The sequence below is a fragment of the Amia ocellicauda genome, chromosome 23, assembly GCF_036373705.1.
Source record: "Amia ocellicauda isolate fAmiCal2 chromosome 23, fAmiCal2.hap1, whole genome shotgun sequence".
Classification (NCBI taxonomy): Eukaryota; Metazoa; Chordata; class Actinopteri; order Amiiformes; family Amiidae; genus Amia; species Amia ocellicauda.
In genome coordinates, this window is record NC_089872.1 from 15,279,924 (window position 1) to 15,307,805 (window position 27,882).

A 27,882-nucleotide genomic window follows, 5' to 3' on the forward strand; every position below is an offset into this window, starting at 1 on the left:
AGTGATAATACAAATGTTAAAAAGAAACAAAATACACACTACTTCTTACCTGCTGGGCATCATCCCACTTTTCCCTGTTTTCCTCCTCCAAAAGATTACTGATAATTTGAAAAAAGTTCTGTGGTACAGAGAAAAAAAAGAGTTAAATTTAATAAAAGCTTCTACTAGTAAAACCTTATTATACAGTCTATACTACTGTGAAGCATATTGTGCATATGATCAACCATTGCCTTTAAAGTGATAATTATTTTAGTGCAGGATGGAACATTTAATTAAGATGTTGAACTGAGGGCTAATTGTGCACTGAGGTATGTTCAAACTGCACTGCATCTGCTATCAGTGCCTCGTAGCCTGCCAGCTGGGTGTGGGGTGGGTGGAGGGGGCTGTCTGGAGATAAAGGAGAGCTAGTCACAATACCAGAACAGAATGAGGTATCTAGGAATTTCAAGAGCAGAAAATGAAGTGCTGCTTTTCTAATCAATCTCAAGATGGAAATGCCTGTGAAGCAGTCGTATCAAACAGACCTATTTTAAGTATCAGAAAAGACTATTAAGGAATACAGTGAACCAGTAATCCTCCCCTCGATTCTGTGGATTCCAGTGAACAATAGAAGTGGCGTCACAACCATTCTCTGAGGATCCCTCTTGCCCGCAAGACCTCTATAGAATAAAATCGCTCCCTGTGCAACAGACCTGTGAGCGATCCAGTACACAATGGTGGTAACATATTGGATGCTGCATCCTGTGAGGAAACACCTCGGGGGGATTTGAATGCAGACGAATGGCTGCGCAAAAAAGTTGAATCAAAAGTCTCATTAGCCAGTCCAGTTCCAGGTAATTAGCAGAAGGAATATGCAGGGATGAAACGGACATATTTGTGCTTGATGATGTGCAAGCCTGGAAATTCTCACTTTGTGTTATAATTGCATGAATCCCAGAGTATTGCAGTAATAATAAGGCAATCAATCCTACACAAAAAAAGCCCAAATTCCTACAGACTAATCATGAAAAACAGATGTCTTTAAAAGAGACTAATGCATGCAGAGCTGGTGCCGAAACCATTAATAAGCTACGTATGCTGGGGAGTGTGTCTGCGTCATCGATAATAACATAACAGCATTTTTTTGAAGATGTGACATATTCAATTTCTATTGCTAGATTCAATCAAGATAGGATTAAATAAAAATGGTCAGTGTGTGTTTATCCAAAATACTAATAAAATTAATCGTATAGGATAACAATTGCTGTATACCTCTCTTTACTGGTACAAGTCACCTGCAATAATGAAGGGGTTAAGTCACCCCTTGAGACAGAACGACTTGTTTTCTACTTGAATGTGCATGCTCCCTCTGGTGGTAATTCCTCCACTTAAGAACAGAATTTAAACAACTGTGTGTGCTAACTGTGTGTCAGTCTTCTTTTATACCATGAGGAAAATTAGATATTAGACAGAGGTTGCAACATTTGTCAACCACTTCTGACCTATTTACCCTGACATCTGACATTTGAGTAATATACCATTGACTCAAGAGAGCCAGCGCATGCTTTCCCCGGGAGAGCTGCAATCTTACCTGCACATCGTCCGACGAGGGAACATAACTTGCTCTTTTGAACGTATCGGTGACATTTCTGAGGATTTCCACTGAGGAGAGCAGATCACCAGCGTAGAAATTTCTTCTCTGGGTTAAATCTAAGAGAGTTTTGGTCACTTGAGACATCCCATCACCTGCCAACGTCCTCTGTCCCTTGGCAAGGTGCTCCTTAATCTACAACAACAAAGAGACTGTTATTAAAGTGTGTCCTGTGGTGAAACTCTTTTCCAGTGGCAATCAGAGACACAAACCCAATTCTATAACAACAAGAACAAGCCCTTCAGAGTCATTCAGATACTGCAGTGACCCTCAGCGACCCAAGATCCATAACCAGCCACTGATACACTTAAAGGTCTGAAATCTTTTGTAATGCATCATTCACATGGAGGCTCTTTTTTCTGCAGTTATGCTGCCTGAATAGAGAATAATGTAATTCAAACTGATGAGGAGACAAAGAGGCCGAGGGCTGTGCGGCAGAAACCCTGCAGAGAGTTTCACTGTGATTGTCTGAAGGCTGCAGTGTGAGCATCAAAGTGCACGTCAGCTACACAATCCTGCTAACCCTGGCTTTTGGGAACCAATAAGGCAATTGCTGTTCTAGACATATTTGGCTTGGAGACGGTCTTTAAACGGCTCAGACAAAGAAGCGCAAATAGCCTGCAATGAAATATCTTTGAAGAGGAAATAAATACAAATAAAAAAAAATGGCAAAAAGACCTGGCGCCTCGGTGATCAAAAAGCTTCCGAATGGAAGCCTGGAATGAAAATGATGAAAAACAACACTTAAAAGAAAATTAACCGAATTAGAATATAAAGTATAAAAACTAGGACCTTAGATGGTTCTAACAAAATGAATTACACATGGAAAATTGCAATATTAGTGTTTTAATTTGGTTTATAATTTAAAACAGTTAATCTTTGCTAAGGAGAATGGTGTGATTTATTGCACACTGCAAACAGAGCCAGAGCAAGGAAGCTGACTTTGCACCTACTGATTGCTGCAAGTATCTGTATTCATTTGTTATGCATCTGGCATAGCTAGGCTGCTCCCAGAAGGCCACTCCGCGATGATCAAGAGAGCAGCGCCTACTAGTGGTGCCTGCGAATCAGAAAGACACAAGGAAGTCAGGTAGACACAAAAGCAAATATCCTTACAGCACTGACATGCATAGTGTAACTAATTCAGGAGGGAGGAAAGAGCATCAAAAAGAGATGTTTATGTCTTTGGGTTTCACAATGCAAGAGGCCGTAATTACAGTTTTCATAAAGCAAAGTATCTGCAGATCCCACTCGACGCCACTGCAGTGTTTTACATTGTTAAAGATGACAGTGAAGCACAGGTAACAGCCTCCTCAACACAGATACATTAATGGGTGTTTACGCAGCAGCAATAACGCCATTTTGGATGTGCCACTTTACATTTTTAGTTCTACAACTAACATAACACAGGTACAATAGAATGGCATGGACCACTTGAAAGTGTAACTGTTAATAGACCATGAGCACCTCTAAAGATCTTTTCTTATAGTCGACAGCATTTCTTGTTAATGTGACAGATGGTAAGAATTACATAATGTTGTTTAAAAGGTTAAACTGTCTAAACTGACTTTGGATTATTACAATAAAAGGTGATACAAAAGCCAGACATTTCAGTGGAAAAAGGAGGGTGACCTAAATGTCTGAGTATGAAAAGCCAAGTTTCCGACAAGTTCTTATGTTTAATTTAAGTGATTAAATACTCAGATTGTTTCTGGTCGGGGGAGTGCTAAAGACGAAATAAGAGGCTGTTGCTATGCATCTCACTGTTTCCTTGGTTACCACTGCCTTTTGACCTCTGTAAATTTACGATAAAGGTATGTGAGAGAGAAGCAGAAAATGTCTATGCCCATAGCACAGGATTAACACAGAGCTGTAGGATTTACTTGTACAGGATTTGAATTAGGATTTATGTTATTAGGGAACAAGAAATCATAAAGTATGATTGTTTAAAAATCCATCTAGCTCAAAAGCTGACAATGGTATTAATAGGGAAACGATCTCAACCTTTCTGCATATGAATTATTTCAACATGACTTGTGCATACTGACTTGTATTGTGAAGTACAGGCCCTGGTCAGGTTTTTCTCCAGGGGTCTGTGAGGTTTTACTCACAGATTGACTGATTGATTGTCTAACTGTAATTGCTGCTAACACAGCGGGCAGATGAGAGGTCACAAAATGGTTTATTTAAAATCCTTACTGCTCTTGGTACACTTTACACTTAATTCTGTGATGGAGAAAAATCCATAGAGTGTCTAAACATAGCAAACTTTGAGCCTTCAACCCTATATATATATATCTTACGCTCTTAATTTACCTGTTGCATTTGGTGGACACCTGTTAAATGCCAGTTCTCCCGAAGGTGTTCTTCTCCACACCATTGACACGGCGTAGTTCTCTTGACAAATCTCATAGGGTGCTGTAAAGAAGTCAATGTTGTTATTCCTGCACGTGCAAAATGTGGAGTGCAACCCTTTTATTTAAAATTCAATGTATAATTTACACAATACAAGAGATCTATTTCGAATTGCATTTCAGAAAGGGGGTGAAAAAGGTTTTATTTTTTCTCCCTGAAGTTTCCTAGTTGATTGTTTAGAGGCTCTTTGTATTAACGATGTGCTTTTCAACCGTTTTCAACCATTTAAAGTGGGCTTACAGTGTATCTTTTCCAGCTTAAAGCAGTCATTCTGAATGTCCTAAAAAAGAAGTCAGAGCCACAATCACGGTGGTTAGTAACACACTAAGAGTAGGGATCTCCATGGATACAATAAATAAGTAAAAAAACAAATCAAGTCATCAATAACTGACAGGACTGCATCATTACGTACAGAAAAAAAGAGAAGCAGCCTCATTGCACAGCCGTCCTTTCATATGTATGCAGGCCCTGTTGCAGCTTCGCCTGCTCTAATAGCATTGATTTTTTTAGGCCCAGCTCTTAATGGTACCTGGACACCGCTGCTCGCTGCACTTGCGGATTTCTTCCCCGGTCCCATCGCACTGCTGCCCCGTGGTGGCAGCGCCTTGGCAGACCCGGATCCGCCTCTGCCAGCCCCCGTCACATGACTTTGAACACCCGCTCCAGTGCCCCCAAGGGTTCCACTGCCCGTTGGCTGCGGAGTAAAGGCACAGTAAACAGATGTTCTGAGTTTTTGTTTCTGGGACATGATCCCAGGTGTTGCCTGACAAAAGGAAAATGTAGTGCTTTGCTTTGAATGTCATACACAACCCATTGTTGTTTGCAAACACTGTGAGTAGGTAGGGAAAATTTCAATCTATGATAAGAGATCATTACTTTTAGCTATGAATTAGTTGCAAGTTGTGTTATTATGATGAAGGCTATAAATCAACAGAGAAATGTCAAAAATTAATTAAGTGCATCCACCAGTAGGGTCACATGCTCTGATCTGTTATTACCCATATGCGAATTCTTCATAATTGGTATTAAGGTTTCTTTTACATGGCTGCACACAACATAACTACATTACTAAACTTAGAAACTTTTTATTTGCAGCCAGAGTTGTTGGGCTAGAAAAAACTGAATGGATTTTCTCATGAATAATTCATTTTCCTTTCCAAATATAATACTAGTAATTGAAAATGTATATAATAGTAATTGTAAATAATAATAATTATAAAATAATCAAAATGCATATTTTTATTACTAAATGTTGTCTTAGGCTGTGCTGATAATTTTGTTTTACCAATATGAAAGCATATTTCATCAGGTTTCAAAAGACTGCAGCATTTTTTTATTGCCTTTTAATGAACACTATAAAATGTTGCATTAGGAGAAAAAAAAAAAAAAGCCACAGATGTTACCCTTCTTCTGTACTGTACATTGAATGTCCTTGTCCCGATGGTAAAGCCTTCCAGAAAAAATTAAATGCAAGCTATCCAAAAGCATCCTAACATTTATCACTATTACCACCATTCACGCACAGACTGACCTTGATCATATTTTAGCAATGCAAAAAAAACATGAACAATTTTGTGTGTATCTATTTCACAGGTTTAACGTGAACATGAGCAGAACCTGCAGACGTTCAATGAAGCATCACAGTGTTGTATCGGTGCCGGGGCAGAATATGCAGAGTCATGCCGTGTGCACAAAGGTAGAAAATAATAAATTATGCAATGCTTCCCATGTGCCCCATCAACACTGAGTATGTATTTAATATGTGCAAATCCATATCCTACATCAGGGATCTCACACTCAGTTCCCAGAGGGCTGTGGTGTCTTGAGGTCTTTGCTCTTTAATTAATCCATTTAGTTGATCAATTTGGCATATTTTACGTTGTATCGAGTTCTTTTGTTGATTGTATTTTGATTTAAGGTTCACTCCCTATAAATTATTTTGATGGGTTCAGTAACTGGCAGCTTGGCTGGAACAAAAGACAGAAAACAGTGTGGCTCTCCAGGGATTGAGTTTGGGACCCCAGATTCTCTATATATATTAGATGTAGGCTAGATCAAGAACACTTAAAAGTTAGTTATGCCATCTTGCAGCTATCACAATACTGCATTTGACAACCGTTATTAAATTCATGAGCCCTTGCAATTGAATTACATAAAAGAATCATGTGCAAGTACAGAGATTTACCCATGCACAGGAGTAGACGAATGTATAGATTATTACAGATGTGGGGGTTGAAATCCTAAACTTTGCAGAAGTGGCATGGAAAAGCTGTAGATCGAAGCAAGTGGAAACATCTTGGGGAGGCCTTCATCCAGCAGTGGATTGATAAAGGCTGATGATGATGGTGATTAGAGATAGGTGGTATACAGGTTTTACGGTTTATCGTGGTTTAAATACACTATGCTATGAAATCGGTGACCAGCATCACCTTGTAATGTTATGAAAACATGTAAAAAGTATATATACAGTACAGGTTTACTCCGCTTTGCTTTAGCCACTATATGTGGATTCGTTATAGCACATATTTATACATTTTAAAACAATATCAAGAATTAGCAAAACTAAAACTCACGCCTTGCATAGATAGATGGCATAGCTGTTTAAATACCATGTTCAGATAATTTATTAAACCGATTTTTATCCCGTTTTGCACAAAACCTCTCCCTGAGGTATAACTATAGTCTTGTGTGCTAGTGGTTTTAAAGTGGTTTTAATTGTTTACAAGCAAATAAACAGCATTTGATTTATACATTTTAGTTTGCGTGTTGGATTTATCTGCTGTGTAACACATTTAATCTGATGTTGAAAAGAATTACTGATCTTTAAATAAAAAGATAAAAAGTCCTGCAGCACAGCATTCATTTGAGCAAAGGGTAAATGTTAATAATAATGAGGGCTGCCTACATTCGACTCTTATTTCTGCTGTCACTCCCTGCCTTTAAGCTTTAAAAATTAAAATAAGCTGCATAGCATATTAAACAAGTTGAGCACATTGTATTCTCTAAAATATAGAAGACCTGAAGAGAAGTAAGTTGTTCTGATGCTGATTGTGGAAGTTAGCCTTTTCTTTGGTTGTTCATAGTTTATTGGTTGTGCATACATTATATGATCATTATTTCAAGGTGACAGTAAGACAGGTATATAGGCTTGTGCTATTGAACCGGATGATACTAGGTTTTAGGTATGGAATAGTGAAATGGCAAATGGTGACATCTCTGATCACAGTGACAATTTCACGAATGCAGTGAGTGTTTCATCATTACCTAAAGAACCAAAAAGGCATTGTACTGAGTTCACCTGCAGACAGAATCAAAACCCAATCCCAATTATTTGTTGTGATGAATTAATCCCCTTGGGTATCGGAGGCACCACAGACGCATTGTCAGATATAGAAGTCTGCCAAATAATAATTAAGTAGTGAAGAAAACCATTTATATTGCATGGACATACGTCGTCTCCTTATGCTTTAGGGAGATGAGGACTGAGGGAGGCTGAGAGGAACACATACCGGTGCAATCGGGGTTATAGCACTCCCTGCTCTCCGCCCAGTGGCCCCGACACTCGGAGCCCCCATGGGCAGCGGCCGAGCACTGCCGGGTCCTCTGCTGGGTCCCGTTAGAGCAGGTCACCGAACACTCGCTCCACGGAGTCCATTCCTGCCACTGTCCATCCACTGGGACACGGATGAGAACCGTCATCCAAAAGAGAAGGTTGTCGGAGGGGGATTGGGGGGGTGGGAGCAGAGGCAATAGGATTGAGACAGAGCAAATTACAATTACAGCCCACAGCTTTCCATTTCTCACTGCCATCCCGGCAAAAAATGACTTTCAGCTCCATAGAAGCGGGGTACTTAAAATAGCAAGACTGATTACATTGCTAGGACATTTCAATATTTCAATATATGGTAGAGCAGTTCTGAATAAATCCCCAAAACTGCTGACAATGGGAAGAAATTCATAAAAGAGAAGGAAGGCTATATTCTGACATGCGGCGAATGTACGGTAACCCTCTATAGAATAGAAGGCAATGTATATTACATTCTATATTGTATATTGTATTCTTTCGTTTTGTAATTTCTTTATACCTGGGCACAATAGATAAACTAAACTATTGAATATTGTATCCTACACTACTTCAGCAGAACAATGCTCAGGTTATGGTGTTAAAAGGGTTATAGATAAATATTATATGGAACGATTCCTAAACAGTTTATATAATTTACTTTTTGATACTTTTTTGAAATCCATAGGGTGGATATGGATGGCAAATGATAATATCAGACTGTCACGCCTTTGGTAGCATAAAATCCCACTTAGGGAAATCATTATTGTTTTGTATTCATTAAATCAGTAGTAAATTGTAACATATCCACCAAAAACTAAATATTTTGTTGCCTGAACATTTGTCACCATTGAAAACATCTTCCAACGACTCTGAAACGCTAAAAATGATACAACTGCATATTACGATAGTGACATTTCTAAACAGGGTGCAGATTTTCAGGAAGAAGACAAGAATGGCAAATACAAACCTGGACACAGCGCTATGTTGCACAGTTTGGTTTGCGTTTCTGGGCCGTCACAAGCTCTACCCCCATACTGGGGCGGTATACACGACCTTGTTCTCGTTCGCTGACCTCTGCCACATGTAAATGAACACAAACTCCAGGGTGACCATTCTTCCCAAACACCATGCACTGCAAACAGACACAAACAGACTTTGCAGTTACGGCTTGAGGGATGCGTTTCATTCACAAATAGGATAATGATTATCCAAACAGTGGTGCCTTGCTTGCCAAGAAAACCGAAAACCCCAGGCTTATAACAAGACTATTGTGAACATGTGGAGCTCTTGATTGCATTGCTGTAATTGCCAGCATACGTCTGGGAAATGAAAATGGGATCATATAATTGCTCTACCGAACTCATCTCAGAAGAAGGACCAGAAACCCAACGAAAAAAGCCAAGGACAATTCTGCCGCAGACTGTGTTCACTGCTGTAGCATTCTTTAAGAATAACATTTATGTGAATACCGTTAACGCCTTATCAAAGGAGCCATGTTTGTGAAATAGTCAAAGACGATAGTGTTGTGGTGTCTGAGTTGTGTATTGCACTGGGATTATAACTCTTTTATGTTCATCTAACGCTGTCTGCCCTTGCTCAGTCCACTCAGTCCCAAAATCAAATCTGCATTTACTTTGATAAGTCTGTCTGAAAGAGAAAGTAGAGTCATAGAAAATGTCCTGCTTAAATCTCAACTGGGAATTTGCTTAACTCATATTCTAATCACATAATTAAAAAAAAAGCTCTGCAAATACCATTAGATTAAAAAAAACTGCTCTTATGAGTAACTTATCATTCCACCTCAAAAAGAGGAAAGTAATTATCCCTGTTGCCAACAACTCCCCCCTGCCTTTTGTAATACTCTGTGATGATTCATTTTTGTGTTTTTTTTTTTCAATTAAAACTTTAAACCACTGCAGTAACATTTATCATTGTACCAAATTAAATCTATACAACAGGTTCGAGGTATTGAGTACTTGAGTACAGCAAACAGAATTGTGTAAATGGCAAACGTCAGAATGATGGTATGTAACACCAGCATTAATTTATAATGTCAAGAGATGGACTTTGTTGTAGGTGAAGAAAATACGATGTATCGATGGTTCATAAAAATACTGAATTTAGAGTATTTCCGGAGGTATGTGAGTTTGTCCGTACAGATTGACTAAGGCAAATACAAAATGTAGACAACGTTTGCTAAAACTACAAGAGATAAACATAAGTTAGTTTAGAGTCATGGGAGAACATCAAAGTCTAATTTGCATTATAATCATCATGCAAAATAAAATTGAAAACAAAAATATATACAGATCTAACACATCAAAATGTAAAAGACACACATGGTTTTGATTTTTAAATCCCCAAAGAAGAGAGATTACATTTTCTACGAACTTTTCAGAAGTACGATACGTTTTTCCTTTAATCAGATTAAAATAAAACAAAACAAATAAATACATGAAGGAAGAACATTTTGCAAAGCCATGTAAGTAGCTGTAATGAGACGGTGCATTCTCTACTTATTAGCAGAGCTTGAAATGTGGAGCAATGTAACAATATTACACTGTATTAAGAATTTAGTTTGTTGTTTCTGAGATGCACTCCAGCATATCCCGAGTACTACTTGTACACGAACGCGCCATAGTGCCAATTTGCATTACACCTCCACCCCCTTCCCAATGAACGATGTGAAACTCCATGGGAGGCTGACAGCACAAGGACAAGCACAATATTCCATATCGCCTACATCCTTGAGAATAGTCTTAATGCAACTGATTCGATGGGACCTGCAATCTCCTTTCTAAGGAATGGAAAACGCATCCATTGTGACATTGCTGATACGGCCATGACAGCATGAGGCATTTCTTTAGCAAATCACTTCTTGGATGAAGTGGCCAGGGATGTAAAACAATGCCTGCAATCATTTCCACCTGCCACAGATGCCTCCCCAGGCACGTATTACAAGCTTCGTGGAAAGGATATTAAGTAAATGTTAACATATTCTGCGTTGTGATTTGCAGACAATGATTAAAACTAGACGAGTCTGATTTCAAAGGGACACAGAGATGTTATTGCTGTTATTATGATCAGTATTAGTAGTAGTAATACATTTTTTTAATTTAGCATTTGCTTTTTGAGTAATGGATAGAACAGTGTATAGAGACTCGAGCTCTTTTTAAATGGCACCTGTCTGAATACAAGATGTAGAATAAAACGACACAAATGTTGCATTAACTGGAATAACATAGTGCCTAATTGATGAAGACCACCCTTCTCATATTGGAAAACATCAGATGCATAATCTCCAGCAGAGGATCAGATCATATTCTTGTTAAGGAACTGAAATTAAAATACAAACTATACTTTATTACAGTACATGATCTGTATCTGATGTATATTTATACAACCAGACTTAATTTTAATATACATTTTTATATTTATAGTAGATATTCAAGATATTTAGGAAGATATTTTATGATTAGGCCTCAACCATAAAGTCCTTTCAAAATAATATAAAAATGGCAACGGTCAACATTTTATTCATATGCGATTTACTTTCATATGAACTATGATGTAAGGAAATAATTCACCAGTAGAGATGATTACATTTTAATTTTCAATATGAAAATATTAAATTATATTCTAGTTCGTCAACCTTCAGATTGGTACTGCATAACATAGTCTCTTTCTTAACGAAACAAGCCTTTGGCAAAGGCTCTTATTTCGAGACTTTAGGGGAGCTTTCAAGCAATATAAATAATTAAAATGTGTTAAGGCATTCATCTTTTATTTCCCACATGCCTTGTGATTACTTTCCAATTGGTTAAGTGAACCACCATTGTTTAGTCATGATCACATTCAATCAGATCTATGTGTGAATTAAGTGTTTGGAAGAGTTAATCAAGGAATGGGACCAATCATGTCAAACGGGGTAAACAAAATGGCAACTTTACGTTTGAGACTGAGAAAAGGTAGCCCATGAATTACATTCCCACACTAAATGCTGCAGGGGGGAAATATATCGCCAGCGTACGTACGTAGTTATGGCAGTAGGTCTGGTAAATATAACGCCACTCGCAGAAATCTTTTCATCCATTTGTCTGCAGAACCCATATATTGATCATGTGACACTGATGTAGACTAATCAGCATTCAGAGTTACAACAGTGGTTTGTGAACAGCTGAATAATGGAGATGGCATCTAGTCATTGAGATAAAAGAATCCAAAATACAATGAAAAAAGGAAAATAAATATGTGCAAGATTGGGAAGAATAATTAAAATAAATAAATAAAAACATAGGCACAAAACCAAATCAATAAATAATAATATGACACACAAAATCATTGGCATATTTCCAGTAATCATCAGTGAAACAGAATGATGTAACATTCAACCATCTGCTGCTAACACTACCTGGACAGAGGGCAGTGTTATTGCAAACCCTTGACTCTCTTAAAGGGCCGCTGCAGTGTGTTCCGTAAGGTGAGACACAAGTTCTTGTTCGCACCTGCGACCCTTGACCGCATGTAACTGAGCATGAGCTCCACTGGGACCACTCCTCTGCACCAGAGTCACCTGTGTGGGAGAAGGGCAGAACCGATTAATCAGACACCACCGTCACAACCACAGCAAGGAGCAACTGAGGGAGAGAAACACAAGAGATGCATCAAAAACTCGCTCTCGTTCCATAAGTGATAGTCATTGCTGTTCAGTTACTCTGCATTTTAATTCCAAATTCCTAAGGAAAGCAGGAACAGATACACAAACACACATACTTATATATATACACACACACACACACACACACATAAACTAAACACTTTATAATGAGTATCTGTCAATTTCTGAATAAGATAATACAAATCAACCAAATTATCAGAAGCTTACTTCATGTGGATTTAACGAGCTCAATAATAATGTATAATTGATGTACGATTATATACAGACACTTAATGTAAAGTGATAGATAAAGAGAGAAGGAGAATGAGAGGGATGTGTGTGTGTGTCTGTCTGTGTGCAGCTGAAGCACATTCACTCAGGCACTGCGTCTGAAGCAGCAATCCAGCTGATTCAGGCAATTAAGAGTTGGAAAAAACTCAACAAAAAACAAAAGTAAACAATAACATGTACACATGCAAGAGGACATCAAATAGTTAAAATGAAGAAGCTAAAGTTAGTTTATGGTATGTTCTAGAGAACAGCATGATCTAACAGCAGTACAGACTATTGTTAAGTCTATGGAGCTGAATGCTAGATGATAGCCCGATTACAGAATGCCTGTTTTGTCTTATGTAAACCTTGGACCTAGGATTCCTTTCTATTTTCTATCTGGCAGGGGAAAGAATACAACAACAATAAAACATAAATCAAAAAACAAAACAAAGAAACTCTTTCCTCCGTTATATTCAGCAAGTCAGAAGAAATTTGAATCAAATTATTATTTCACAAATGATAATGTTCATGGACTTTCATGAATATTTATATATACAAACTTTTCTTTCAAAACTTATTTTTTACATATACAATTCATCTGAATTGTATTCATAATTCGCAATAGAAATACAGAATATGGGCTGTGTCTGGAGGTTAAACAGTATCACTTTATACATACCCCAATTTGTACTTTTTAAATTTATCATGAGGAATTTAGCACCTAATAAACACTGCGCTGTATGCTCCAAATACAACAGAATGTGTACATGCTAAACAGACACTGTATATGAATACAAATTCTGCAAGACTAAAGATGATATATTTTATATATAACATCCTGTTGCAGTCAGAGTTTCGATTTAATTTATTTGTCACAGACTGTAAACAACCTCAATTTAATATATCTGTATATATACTATATTTATATAGCTAGAAGCCATTTCCATTTTGTAAGGACATTGTAAATGCTGAATAAAGGGAGAATCAATGCTTCATGGCAGATAAAATATCCAATGTATAACCCCTACCCAAACAGCACTTATTTGAGGAACTCATATACTGAATGTCATGTAATTACTTAAGCAATAAACAAAACAATAGAATATGAATTTATAAAGAGAAATATTTGGTGACTGCAGAAGACTGTCAATATGTATCCAGTGGTACACAGACTATTTTGTTTCTTCCCCTAATTGCAAAAGTACACATTTCTTGGTAGTCACCAAAGATTTCAGCATGTTAAAAAAACAAAAATGCAATTATATGTCATTACTGTTGATTTCCTGTCTGTAGTCTGGGTAATGCCAGGTATTTTGTTTTGGTAATTTTAAAATGTGGTATTCAACCTTTTATGCATTGGTTTCATATGCATAATGTGACATGCATTGCCCAGTGCAGCAGTCATAAATTTAGTTCTATTTGTAATTTCAGCTCTGAATACATTCACATTTAATTGAAATCTTATGAAGCTTTAAAGTGCATTGAGTTACTAAGCTGCTTCCGAAATAAAAGACTGGAGGGTGAAATGATTCAATCTAAAAGAGATCAAAGCTCTAACTTTATTTAACTGGTTATAATTTAGACTGCAACAGACTGAAATGCGGATCAATTTATTACATGAAGCTACACGAAAACAGTAAATTAGTACAATTCAGAACGGAAAATGAACTGAAATGCACATTAATAAAAGCTTTAAACAAGGCAAATAATAGCTTACAGCTCAGCTCTACTATTTGACATGAAATGAACAAAAGTTTGTGTGAAAAAAAAGTGTGAAAAGAAAAAAATAATAAAAATAAATATATATCCTTTTAGAAAATTAAAAAAATAAATCTAACCAATAATGCATACCTGACGACAAGGTCACAAAAAAGCACAAAAACAAAACAAAAAAGAAAGAAGAAAGAAGAAGCTTAATATGACCAAGGATGAAAATGTCCCTCTGAGGATATTATCTTTAAAATACATGTGGAAAAACGTATTTACACTGTTGTATTGTTCTGTTAAGTGTAATGCTTGAGAAACTAAGGTTAATCTTGGTGATAGTTTTGATTTCAAGTGGGAAGTTGTATAACAAATGTAAAATGATAAAATGTAGGCTTAAGCAATTATAACTTTCAAAATGTGTGGGCCCTATCTGCAAATATTTAACACATGGATTATTAAGAGAATTATTTTAGGCCTGATGTGATAAAATGGATGAAAACGCATGTTGTTAAGGATGCTTTTGGTTTCTCCCATTGGTAATTGCTTAATTATATCAGATTACTTAAAAAAAAAAAAAAAAGTCTGCTTTGCATATCAGGTACTATCGGGTATCCAAATAGGCTTTATTGTTTACTGGTGGAAAGAGATATTTATCTCCCAGATGTTTTCACTTTTAATAGAACCATTTTTCCAGGAAGTCATTAAAGCATCAAGCCCCCAGGGTCTAGTCTGCTCTTCGGTTTAATGTTTTAATGCTTTATGGAAAAAAATGAATTGTATCAAAAATAATAAACATGTATCCGCAAGCTAACCTGTAATGTAATGTGTTATATTAAAACAAAGAGGAACAGGAACACCCTATTATATCCCTGATTTGAAGTAAATAATCTGTGGTGAACAGTGTGTTTATCTTCAGAATGTGTTTAGTGTGTCAGCTACTTTTATTTATGGACTTCAACTGGTGACAACAATAAAGAAAACAATATGATGAAAGCATTGTCACTAAAGAGTGCATTACAAATAGAGAGCATGCAGTGGCTTGGATGAAATTAACTGTAGTTAACAAAAAAGAAAAAATATAACTAGTGTATTACCAGTTTGTGCCATAAATTTAGCAGAATCAGCTTGCTCCTGAGGGACCTTTGTCTCATGAACTGATCTCGGCCGCTGACTTTTTATTGTATGCTCTCCGATCATTCCAAATTCTAAAGACAGAATAGAGGTTTATGAAAGCTATGCTTGCACAAGAACGTCAAAGCTTTTGCAATTGTCTCTCAAGATGGTTTAATAATTGCAGTCCGTAGCTGGAACAAATGTACACATATACGTTTACTGCATTACTTAAAACGTTTTTATCTTGTGAGTTGATTATTAAATGAGATTAAAAGCACAGCTTAAACACATAGCACACATGCAAATCAACCCACTCTGCTTTTAACAAGACGTTAATCCCCCCCCAGACCCATACCTCCCCTCCCCACCGCCCGCCCACCCCCCCAAAAAAAAAGTATAAACCATCTGGAATCATCGGGATCATTAAAATAAGCCAGAGAAGAGGAGTTTCATGAGCTTGACATCCTATTGATCCACTGTTTCTGTAACAAATTCATGGTTTCAGCAATTAGTTGGAAAATACAGGAGAAATTGGATGTAAAAAAAAAAAAAAAAAAAACTACTGTAGTAATTAAGTGTTTCATAAGATTATTTGACAAATGTATTCTGAGCTGTGGATTTAAAATTTGACTTCTCTTATTAACCTTAGGAAAATAACTAAACAGATTTGAACACTAAAATGGGTCTAGTCTGTATTTTAGGAAATGTACTGAATGTGTCTAAAGGTATTTTAATTATTAAATGTGCATGTCAACTGCAAAGGAAATCCAGAGTAATGCCATGCCAAAAGTGAAACAATGCTTGGCTCAGATTTGCCACTAAAAGGAGTTAAATACAAATCTGAAAGCATCCTTCTGACAGATTTCAGTATCCTAGTCATGGCTGGAACATACTAACTGGAATTGGTGCTTGTTGCATATGAACATAAACCTGATACAGTTCATTGTAGTTGTTGTTCATTGTTTCAGACGTTACACCAGTGACACAATAACAGGGAGTGAAACAACATTGTCATAGTGTGTTTCAGATGGGGAACTATCAAATACCTTGTGGAAATATAATAATGCAGCTGCTGGAACATGGCATACAAAGTAATGTATGGAAACCGTGCTCCACCTCAGCATGTAAAATATAGGCATTGTGACGTTTTCTCAGCTCATTTTGTTTCATACAGCTCCTTGGGGGCTTTCGGGAAGAGCAATACTTCACTTCCCATACACTTCTGAAGGTATAAAAAGATATTACCCACTTGCTGTTTTTTTCTTCCATATTTTGAAGTGGTATGCATGTAAACATTCACTTTAGTCAAATTGATGGAACAAATTAATAGCAGGGAAGTTGACATACAGAAGAGGGCACAGGGAATTGAATTGTGTGCTCTCGTTGAACACTCAACTTCTCAGTTCATTCAGGGCTTAGAAGTGAATAAATGGAATATTTTGCAAATTATGAAGTGCCATGCTGTTGCATTTCTCTATTCTTGGGCCACTGTGTTAGAGAAACATATCATCACATTTAAGGAGGGAAAAGGGATTAGCGTACAAAACAATGCATCAACAATGAGGAAGCAACAAGATGTTACATATACAGTATCAGGAAATACACATACAGTGGCTGAATGTGAAGTCAACCATTACTGTCTTGAATGCATGCTTAAGGTACAGAGAGAAACATGTCTTAATAAACTTCTTCAGCTAAATCATACCTAAATAAATAGCCTTCTTGATAGCACAAATGTGATCAATGTTAAAAGGATGTTTTAACAGCACATGCTGGGTTATATTTCTATTATATTGTTCTTCGTCAATAATAATATTTTGCACAGCATGGGACAGTGTTTTCTCAGATCAGTTTTATTATTTTTAATACCAACATGCTATTTAGCCAAAAGCAAGTATTGCATTAGTTGCCACAGTATGTTCCACTCTAGTGGCATTTTATATCCAGAATATATCCTTTCATTCATTTTAATTTTGTTGTTTAGGGACATATTACATTTTAGAATACTTAAAAACACAGCAGTTCATTTCACAATATTCCAGTCTATGTATCTATGTATCCTTTTTGATATATTTCATGCAATTTGAATTCATCTTTTGTTAAAAAAAAGTGTATGTGTATGTATGTATATATGTATGTGTGTGTGTGTGTGTGTGTGTGTGTGTGTGTGTATATATATATATGAATATCGATGTTTCATGTGTTATCATGTGCACATAATGCCATCTTGGTGCTGGCAACAGAGATTTAAAAATGATCAACATCAGAAAAATACCTTCTTGTCTATCTAAAATGACACTTCCTGTCCTTCATATTTTCTCAGATTGATGGTCTGTCTATATGCACTTCAGCATAACAAAATTAATACTTCAGTGAACAGCAATATCTCGTGAAATGTACACATGAACAGTCGGGTATGGAAGTCTGAATTGGCTTCATGGACTCTCACTGCCTGCTTTCTGAAACTGACACATGCAATGTTGGCATAATGCATGGAGTTGATTCATAATGGATGCCCACAGTGGTCACCTGATCTTAAACAGAGGGAAAAGCAAGTGTTAGTGCTCTAACATACTGGAAAGGCATGCTTGTACACAGTGACTGTTTCCAGCTACTGATGATCCTGATTTTACTGATGAAAGATTATTTTAATCTCCCTTAACAATCCCTTTGAATAATCCAGAGAGAAGAGTGGAGGAGAATATTGCAAGAATCATTCAGATATATGACAATGTGTGTGGAGTGTTTGTTTCTATTTGTTTTTCTTTCATTTAATGGCCTTTTTGGGTGTTTAATTTCTTTCTCTATAATTTATTGTTTTTCACCATTAGTTTCTGAAATAATTTTCAATCTTTACCTGGGTGTTTATTTAGACCTAGAAAACAAAAAGCATCTACCCACGTATTTCAATCTACAAACTTTAATCACTGTTTTTTATTCATGAGCAGAAGAAAACTGGCCTCTGGCTATAGAGCAAAACGTCACTGAGTTCACATTTCTAATTTCCCTTTCGCAGGTAGGTCAGAGTTTAGATCCACTGATTTATACACACACAAACACATACATAATGTACTTACACACCCACTAGACACACACACATAGTATTTGTGCTATGATTGTGTAGGTATACATACACGGAGCACAGTCTACTAACTGCAGAATAAAATCTAAAAGTGCATTGAAGCTTACAGTGAATGTTTACAGCCTGCTGATTCTAAAATGTTGTTTGTTGTTGCACTTCACATTTCACTGGGATGAATTTTCATGGGTATAGTTTTGCATTTGATGTCATTAAATGTCATGTATATTCACAAAGGAATAAGTGATTACAGAAAAACAAATTAGTTGCATTTCTCTCTTCACCTAGCAGATTTAAAGCTTTATCATGTTTTTCATACAACCCAGGGAGAGTTCACCTGCGCTTTACTCTAAAACTGATTCTGTAGCAGGGTGGGTATCTGTGCATGAACCAGAGATATAATAATACATTTGAGGGGATGTTAATCAAATTAACCTTAGATGACGTAACTCAAATTTGTATATCTATTTCCATTTTAATTATTCAAACTGATAGTAACAGGCCTTTTAACATAATAGTGATAAGTCTCTGATTAAAAACCTAAATTATATTTACCCTACAGTGCATTAAAAATGTTTAAATATGTTCTTTAAATGACACAAAGCAACCATATGAGAAAGTGAGGATGCACTGAATGTACCGCTGTTACAGATACCTAAGGGAGTGATTTACTTGATAACCTGTTCAAAGAATTCATAACAATCTGAAGCTTGTCAATCAATACACATATTTAAACCAAGTCCTGTTCTCCAGGGCCACAGCCTACAATGTTTTATAGGCCTATTTAAATCATTGCCTTCAATACGCCTGGGAAAAGAGTTCCATTAGCCCAATTAAGTGAACAGTTAGTTCACTTATCCTTCCTCGGAGCTGAGGTGCAGTGTAAACAGAAAGACCAAATGGCCCTCAGTGAAAGCCACCGTGGAAGACAGCTGATAAGTTCTTGTTTGTGAAAAACAGAGGTGGATTTAAAGTAACAGATATCAGGGAATCTCCCAAAAAACATACACAAAAACAAAGACCATTGATGGAGCATGGATTAATATAGCTAGTGACAGCACAATAGAAGTATTTCACAATGAATCATGAACATTTAAGCCAGTGCGTTACAAAACACCAAAATTCATGTTGGAGAAACACGCTGTCAAAGAATAATGGGATTCTTTGTTCTATTCATGTGGAAAAGTATGAGTAATTTGTAGTCCCTATTCAACAAACTGTTCAACAGTGTTATGCAATAAGTCATAAACCCTCACTGTGAGTTAATGCCTTGGCTAACTAGCATGACCTAGCTGCTAAACCAGCTGGATAGTGATAAGGATAAATACACCTAATACATTGCAGTTATGTATTTTGCACAAAATAAGCATAACAGCATCATTACCATGCCGACATAGAGGTGTAGAGAAAAGAAAACGTAAGAGGCTGACTAGAGACATCTTTGATTGGGCTGCTTGATTTGATTATATAATACAGGCATGCACAAAATAATAAATAACTCAACGAGCCATAGAGATGGTTTGGTAAATGATATTACATCACCTTCACATGTATGTATAATTACACCTCGTTATAGATTAAAAACTGTAGCCAGGAGGCAATGATTTTGTTTGTCATAATTTTCTGATATAAAAACATAATAAAAGAAACAAAAAAACAAAACAAAAAGAGAGTAGGTGAAAAGATAACAGCAAACAAATGTCAAAAAGACATGAAAAGCACCCGGAACAATATTAATAATTAAACATATTACTGCTAATATGCTGTAATTCTATGATCAAAGTATATACTAACTGCTGGAGCTGAAGTGATCAATCTCATATGCATAAAAAGCCTAGCATACAGTTGATTTTTAAATACAAATGTAGAAATAACTACATACCTACATATGATAACTACATATCAAAACATAAAATCTCTGAAATTATATGGCTTGCATACAGAGGAAACTATTCTATAGCAATGCCTCACAAGTTGCTATCGCAGTGTTTATTCCCTGCAGTATGGAAGAACCTTAAACAGTTCAGAATAAGATGACACGTACTGTTGCGTCAAGCTGAAGAGTAAACACGAGCACCTAAAACTCGTGCTGATTGGACAGGACTTCTGTGTGGTGACAGGAAATACAGCGGAAGATTTATGAACACGTAGAACCCATCGACGGTTTGCTTCATATATCATGGTGGGATACAAGGAAGAAATTTCTGCTGTCACAAATATTTTCCACATAACCCTGTAGCTTTATTTTACCCAAGAAAAAAGGGCAGCTGAATAACACGCATCATTTCCTCTGAGGTCGTGCTTGTCATCGGTTTTCTTGGTAGGCTGAATTGTTTAACAGTCTATAGATAATTTCCGTCATGTAACTGAACAGGTGCGACCCCCCTCTTCTACGCACACACCACCCCCACAAACATGTTAAGAGTCTCTCCTATATTTAACGCACTATACTATTTTTTTAACAGCATAGCTTAATACCAATCCCTTGCATTGCATTTAGACGTCCGAGAGGGTAAAAGCAGCCTCAAAATGAAATGAATGCACCTTGAGAAAAATGAATAGAAGGATGAGTAGAAGCTTAACTGAAACCAAACAAAAAGAATGTAATGACATACATTTGAGTATTCAATCTTAAATGTATGCCTCTGAAGTGAAATAGTTTGGAAATGCTGTATGTACAGAATTAATATTATTCACATTGATTTAGCCAATTTTCTTTGCATACCTCACTGGAACTGGCAATATTCAAAACTAATACAGAGACGTGTTCTTCCCCAGATCTCCATGTGTAGATGCCAAGTTTTTAAATTAGGAGTCTAAGTAAGTGTTGCTGATTACATTAGCTTCAGGTAACCCTGAATGATTGCCATCTTTAACCACAGAACATTTTTGAGTAGTATTTTATTGAAAGAAAAAAGATGCCATGTCCAATGACTGATGTGTCTAACCTTGCATGAAATGAGTCTATACTTAGAAGCCTCCTGAGAATTTAAATCAAGCATCTACCACTTTTCATGCATGCCTGCTTGCCTGCAAGCATGTCACACATGTAGCTATTAATGAGTTGTTCTTCATTACCACGCACTCCAGTTCCGCACTTTGAAGGCAGAGTTCCTACAGAAGAGCAAAACAAAATGATGGCCTCGTTCCCAGCAATGGGCCACTGGCTCTGGAGGGACTTGGAAATTATATATATTTCCCTCCACTTGTTCATTGAATATATAAATACCAAAAAATGAAAAACCTAATTATGCCTCTTTTATTAATATTATATATTTTTACTTCTGAGACTTGACTTCAATGGACAAATTGTACTTAAGAATTATGTAAGACCCCACCATTTCTCAAATTTCACTTGTTTCAAAGTAATCTTTCCTAGTCCTTAAACTAATTAGGAAGAGAAGAGGCTCAGAGTGAATTCATAATTACATCACTACTAGTCAAGAGCTTTACCTGTTACTCAGTTATGCAAGAAGTTACATTTGTCACACTCTAGCCCTCTCTAAATTTCAATGGCTCCAGACATAATGATATGCTATTGCACTGAAGAAGACTAATTGAAATGGCTGTTTTTTAGGCACTGTATTTGATTATGAAATTGGAACATCATATTGCCTTGTGAAAACTGACACTGCTCTCATTCGAGGTGCAAACGCTCCAAAACACGTTGCGAACGTGCAGATAACATTCTCCTTTCTCATTACATTTCTTCAGCTCTTAGTTCATTTATTCTCACCCCTTTCCTTACTTTTAACTTATTTTTTCTGGCATGCTTTGATAACCATCTGTATTTGTATACGTCTCTCCATCGTACCTTTGATATTCATATTTGTATTATGTTAAAATCTTACACACTATCAGGATATATTTACCATCTATTAACTCCTTACAGTTGTTATACAGCATCATCAATGTAGTTTTTAAGGTACTATACAGTGCCTGCTGTTATTTCCCATTTGCCAAGATCTAAAATGTTTCAGTTGGATCTTTGTCACAATCAAGATCCTCGAATGATATCTGTGAAAAGGGGAAAACAGCTTGTGGAATAAAACCAACATTAAATCATTTGTCATTGTATTCCAAGAGAGAGCATGAAGAAAAATAAAGAATAACACACTGTAGGGGCATTACAATCAAGTATAACAGCCTTTTCCCTTCTTGGCTTTACAAACTGTATTTTTGTATTGGATTTAATGTCCTTCTGGGTTAAAAAGTATTACAACGTAGAGAGACATGAAAATCATTGAATCATTACCAAATAAAACACCATGGTAACTACTAGCATGGCAGGAAATCTTGTATAAGTATAAACATGAAAGCTAGATAAGATGGTAAATTCCACCAAAAGTCCAGTTTTAAAAACATGGGAAATCAGTGTTTGACACAGGATAATGTTGTCTGGTTTATAGGGGGGTGGAGCATTGTATGTATTTAATGAAGAAAAAAGAAAAAACGAATACCAAGCAGTACCACTTAGAGCTGTCTAGATGGAGCTCTCACATTATCAAAATGCTGCATTGAGATACCATATTCTATTCATCATAGGAGGATATATGTTTTTTTTCTTCTTCTAAGCAAGAATAGTCACCATAAGATACATCTTCAACTTGCTGCATAAAAATACAAATGAGTTTTCTGAAATGACGTGCTACCGGAAAGAGGATAATGCCTGTAAAGGGATCTTGAGCATAGCCTAAGTTGGTAAGCAGTTAATTTCTGTATATAATGTTAAGTAACAGTTGACATCAAAATTCTCCCTCAGACAGCAGCCACAGCAATTAAATATCTGCACACACATGCAGGCAACTGTTGGGTTAACAACCATTTTCAACAATTATAATCACCGAATTCTGGCATTGTGTTGAAAGAAACAGATGCAATGCAGCAGAAGTGACTCACAAAACCACAACTGTGCTTTTTTGTATTTAGTATTTTCTGTGTTGTTCCAAACAAATGTGAGCATATTTTAAAATATCCTCTTGGTTTGGGCAGGATTATGGATGGGTTTCAGATTGTTCTCGGTTTAGTGCCGCAAAAAGGCAATATCCTGCTTTCTGCCAAAATGTAGTGTAAGTGATGCATCGTATTTCCACAAGGGCCATGATTATACTGATAGTATCACTGATATTATGTTCAGCTGTTGACGCTAAGAAGGTAGTAAAAGTACACAGAGGCTAAAAACATGAAATTACCTTACTTTCCATAGTTTCACTGAGGCGTAGAAAAGGCATTGGTTTTTGTTAAAGTTCATGTGCTTAAATCTGAATAAAAACCAACACTTTTTGGGTATTTTCTCTGTCTGTCCCTTCTGTAGTATATAATTTGTATGACTTGAACTCATATTTGTTCAATCTGTAAGGGTCAGTATATTGACCTTACTCCATCTGAGTATATAGGATTTTTTTCCCCACTATGCTCAAACCAGAATGACACACCATCCCACCTGTTCAATAGGCAAGCAAGCATTAAAGCTTCAGATGCCGAGGATCTTGCTAGGTAACATCCACATTAGAGGAGATAAGTATGTGTATTTTTCAATTTACTTAATGCCCGTAAAATTGAGGGACTCCCAAGGTCCAACTTGGAATAGAGGCCTTGCTGAGGATTTTGAATCTGTGAACTATGCCAACTTTTCAAACATTTCTATTGAAGTCCTGATCATACAGGCAAGTGCTCTTGTCTGATTTAAAGAGTCTTCTTCAATGCTCACTTGCTTCTGAAGATTTTAACGCAGCGCTGGGAAAAGAATCTGCTTTATGAATGCTTCTTATGATATTATGAGATACAGGTGTATTTAGTTATAAATACAAAGCAATGGAAACAAACACATATGAAATCGTAGGAAGGAGGGCAATGTGTCTGTCATATTGCGTTATTGGTTAGCTCGGGAAAGCTGATATGGTCATATTCAGCTCCTGTATATAGACAGACAGTGACAGCCCCCTTCCTAATGCAGTGTGTCAGCTACACCACACTTTGCGGCACTGTCAGCTTTTGCTAACTGCCATCACTCATCCTCATAAGGTGAATACATTTTCACTGACATATTCAGAAGTTCCTCAAAGTGAATATGACCCTGTGGTAACACCATGCAAATGTAGAATTTTACATATTTGTTGTTAAGATGATCTCTTCTTCAATTGTGTATTGGATAAAGTGGAGATTTAAAAAGAAAAATCACAGCATTTGAAATCTGATTTTACGTGTGCTTTTTTCTATATGCTTCTAACTGGCATTGGGATTGAATTGAAAGATTCCATTTAAATCTCTGTGTCTCCATACTGGGTTTGCCATAGTTTGTCACAGGCAGGGTGATATACTAATGAATGTTTACAACCAAGGTCATAGTTATTTTGCATTCATTACTCAGAACACTCTTGCTGGCAATTAACCCAGTGCCAATAGTCAACATTTACTGAGAATTTTTTGTATTTATTTTTTCTCAGAATAGCCACTTATGCATCTTTTGTGTTGTGTATTAATCAATCTCTTGGTGGAATCGGAAAAGACTGATTGATCTCAGTATAACGATCCAAATGTGCTCACATTCTCCATACACAGTACTTTCATATTGCTCCGGGATTTTACAGGAATAAACTCAGTCAATCTTGAAGCACTTTAATAATCATTTAACAAACCTTGCAACTGTATAGTGCCTTGCATTGCAAGGCATCCACAAGCATTTAAACCTAGTAGAGAAGTCAATGAATCCATACGGAAGTGCAACACTCTCTGGGCTAGCATGAGGCAGCCATTCTACAACAGCAGAGAAGGTAGAGGAGCACAGTGAACTACTAAACTAGAGTGTGCGATGTATTAGGCACATTTATAATGCCTGATTTGGCAGATTGAATAGAACCTTTCAAGAACCTTTACTACAACCGATACGATAGAATTCAAGTATTCCTCCTATAGATTAGTGTGGGGTACTTTTTAGTTACTCCTCTTTCATATTGTTTTCAGTTCTGTTAAGTAACTGAACTGATGTGTGTCAAGATTTTGGAAAGGACAGCGATTTTATCAGGAGAGAACATAGTTTAAATTACTTCCTTAATATTTCCATCAAAGAACAAACATTTGTCAATGAAAAATGTATATAATCTGTAGCAAACTGAAATGGGTTACTTGTTGAATCAAGAATACCACCCAAAAGGGGGATGGGACATTGTTACCACTGTTACTCTTAAGAACATAAGAAGAACATAAGAAAGTTTACAAACGAGAGGAGGCCATTTGACCCATCGTGCTCGTTTGGTGTCCATTAATATCTTATGCCCAGGAAAGATAATACTCAATAGTTATTAATATTCAGTCAGTCATTCTTTACAAACACAAATATAGCATACCTCACACAGTCGAACAAGCCATTACCAATTCAGTTTACACATTGTTAAACTTTAGTGAACAGGTTCTTTATAGTATGCACATGAGATGATCTAGGCCTGCTGGAAAGCTCTGCTATATTACGAGCTACAATTGACAGGGAAGTGATTCAGGATAATTACCGACAGAGGCCAACCCTAATTTTACAAATGTAGTGTTCTAATCAGTGCGACTAAAGCATATAAATGTGGTTCCTTAGTGTTTTTTTGTTTGTTTTTTTATCCTTGGTTTGAACATGTCTACGATAGGTAACTTGATTTCATGTAACACCCACAGTCACAAAGAGTTTTCACAAGGGATCATAGATTTAGATTTCTGTCAACCATATAGCTAATATTTTGGTCATAATTTATCTTATGTGCCATTAAGGCCAAGTATGTAATTTCAAAGGCCACTTGATTGATTGCTGCGCCTGAATACATTTCCTTTTATTCCACCTTCTGGAGCAAATTGATCTTCTTTCAGTTTAGTGAATGTCAAGTGTAAGATCACATTGGTTGCATGGACTGTGGCCAGCTATACGGTATATATAGAGGGACTTTTTTTCATAAAAATATTCGTACAAGAAATAAAACCCAAACGACAGCTGTTCACAATATATCTAATAAGGTTTGGGCCCGCTATTGGCCCAACTGACTGACGCAGTCCTTTTGATTGATGGTAAGAGGATTATGCCATTCTTCCATAGAAAACTCTGTTGTGCAGCAAGTGAAGGATGAATCTGGCATCCTGATTACTCATCCCAGTTAACTCCAGAGGTGTTCCATTGGGTTTATAAAAAGCCTGTACAACACAAGGCTAGTCCTGAAACATGGCCGAGCAATCAGGAGTACGAGTAGGAGTAGTCACAAGAGTGACTTCCACACGAAAATACATCCCTGAAAGAATGACCGGACAAGTCTGCAGAGTGCAATCTTCTAACACTTCGCTTCGCTTGCCTCTATTGACATTTACACGTGTTACCCTCAGGTAATTCTAAGACTTCTCAGATGATTAATATCAGTGGACCTCACGGGATGAACTATTACAGCATTATACAGAGGCTAAAGTAAGAAGACAAGTCAAGGTTGCTAAGAGTAGCTGAAGTTCCCTTCAAAGGCCTTCAGACGTCTGGAGGAGCAGGCAATGAGCTTCTGCCTCATCAGCATTTATCCCCAAATAGGTCAGGCTTAATACAAAACTATTAGACGTAAGGTCAAACTCCCTCAAGGTTCCCATCAGTCATTAAGGCTACCCAAGTCATTATTTGTTGTGTATCCATGCGCACAATTGTGAAACGCAACATGGTTTTTCTTTTTATCTTTTAAAATGTCTAAATTAAATAATTAGTTTTAGAAATAAATGTGTATTTTCTTAATCTTAATTGAAACTTAAACTGAAAATGGGAGTTGGAGCTTTTATGAGCTGTGTATCTGTAAACGGTAGCAAAAAAGGCATATATATATATATATATACAATACACTCTCCTTAGTGACATTCTTTCACAGCCCTAACCAAAACTCCTGTCACGCTCTCTCCCTAATGAAGCATGAAATGAGTTATCAATGCCGGTTACTCATTATTGAAAGACAAAAGTCATTGAAGAGTGGTGTAAGTATTAAGAATTAATTGTTTCTTAATGCACACAACCCCCCCTCCCCCAGCTTTAACCTGCATGCACCATTAAGGCATCCAATTAACTGTCCAGCACTTTTTCCCCCCAAAGAATCCAAATGGATTAAATTTGTAATCTAACTTTAGTTTACCCGCTGTGCGCAAACATGACATTACACATTTAAAGAGCAGTTTATATTTATACAATGTGTACATCGTTTTCTGATTATATGCTTCACCTTAATAAGCAAACATCCCTCTTAAGAACTTTTAATATAATTATTGACATTTGTGAACATTCTCAGATCACGGTTATCGCATCTGCAGAGTTGAAAGATTAAGTAGTGTGGTTGCTAATGTGTTTAAGTACAGTGTCCTACATCTTTATTCAAGCAGGATAAACACTAAAAGCTGACCAAAGTAAAGAATTGTATCCATCAATCGCATATTCTGTTTAAAATTGTTTT

General features: G+C 36.6%; 1 protein-coding gene across 4 annotated transcripts in view; it reads right to left on the reverse strand.

Moving 5' to 3' along the window:
• The window catches only part of adgrb3 (adhesion G protein-coupled receptor B3), a 140,051-nt gene that overhangs the window by 68,052 nt on the left and 44,117 nt on the right, over positions 1-27,882 (reverse strand). For all 4 annotated transcript variants that reach the window (XM_066696770.1, XM_066696769.1, XM_066696768.1 and 1 more), the window contains exons 3-11: positions 15,342-15,452; positions 12,022-12,183; positions 8,578-8,742; positions 7,555-7,719; positions 4,575-4,739; positions 3,947-4,048; positions 2,584-2,690; positions 1,571-1,765; positions 50-118 (exon numbers count right to left, since the gene is read on the reverse strand). In XM_066696770.1, the coding sequence (XP_066552867.1) occupies positions 50-118; positions 1,571-1,765; positions 2,584-2,690; positions 3,947-4,048; positions 4,575-4,739; positions 7,555-7,719; positions 8,578-8,742; positions 12,022-12,183; positions 15,342-15,452 (1,241 nt within the window). The remainder of the gene's footprint in view (positions 1-49; positions 119-1,570; positions 1,766-2,583; positions 2,691-3,946; positions 4,049-4,574; positions 4,740-7,554; positions 7,720-8,577; positions 8,743-12,021; positions 12,184-15,341; positions 15,453-27,882) is intronic.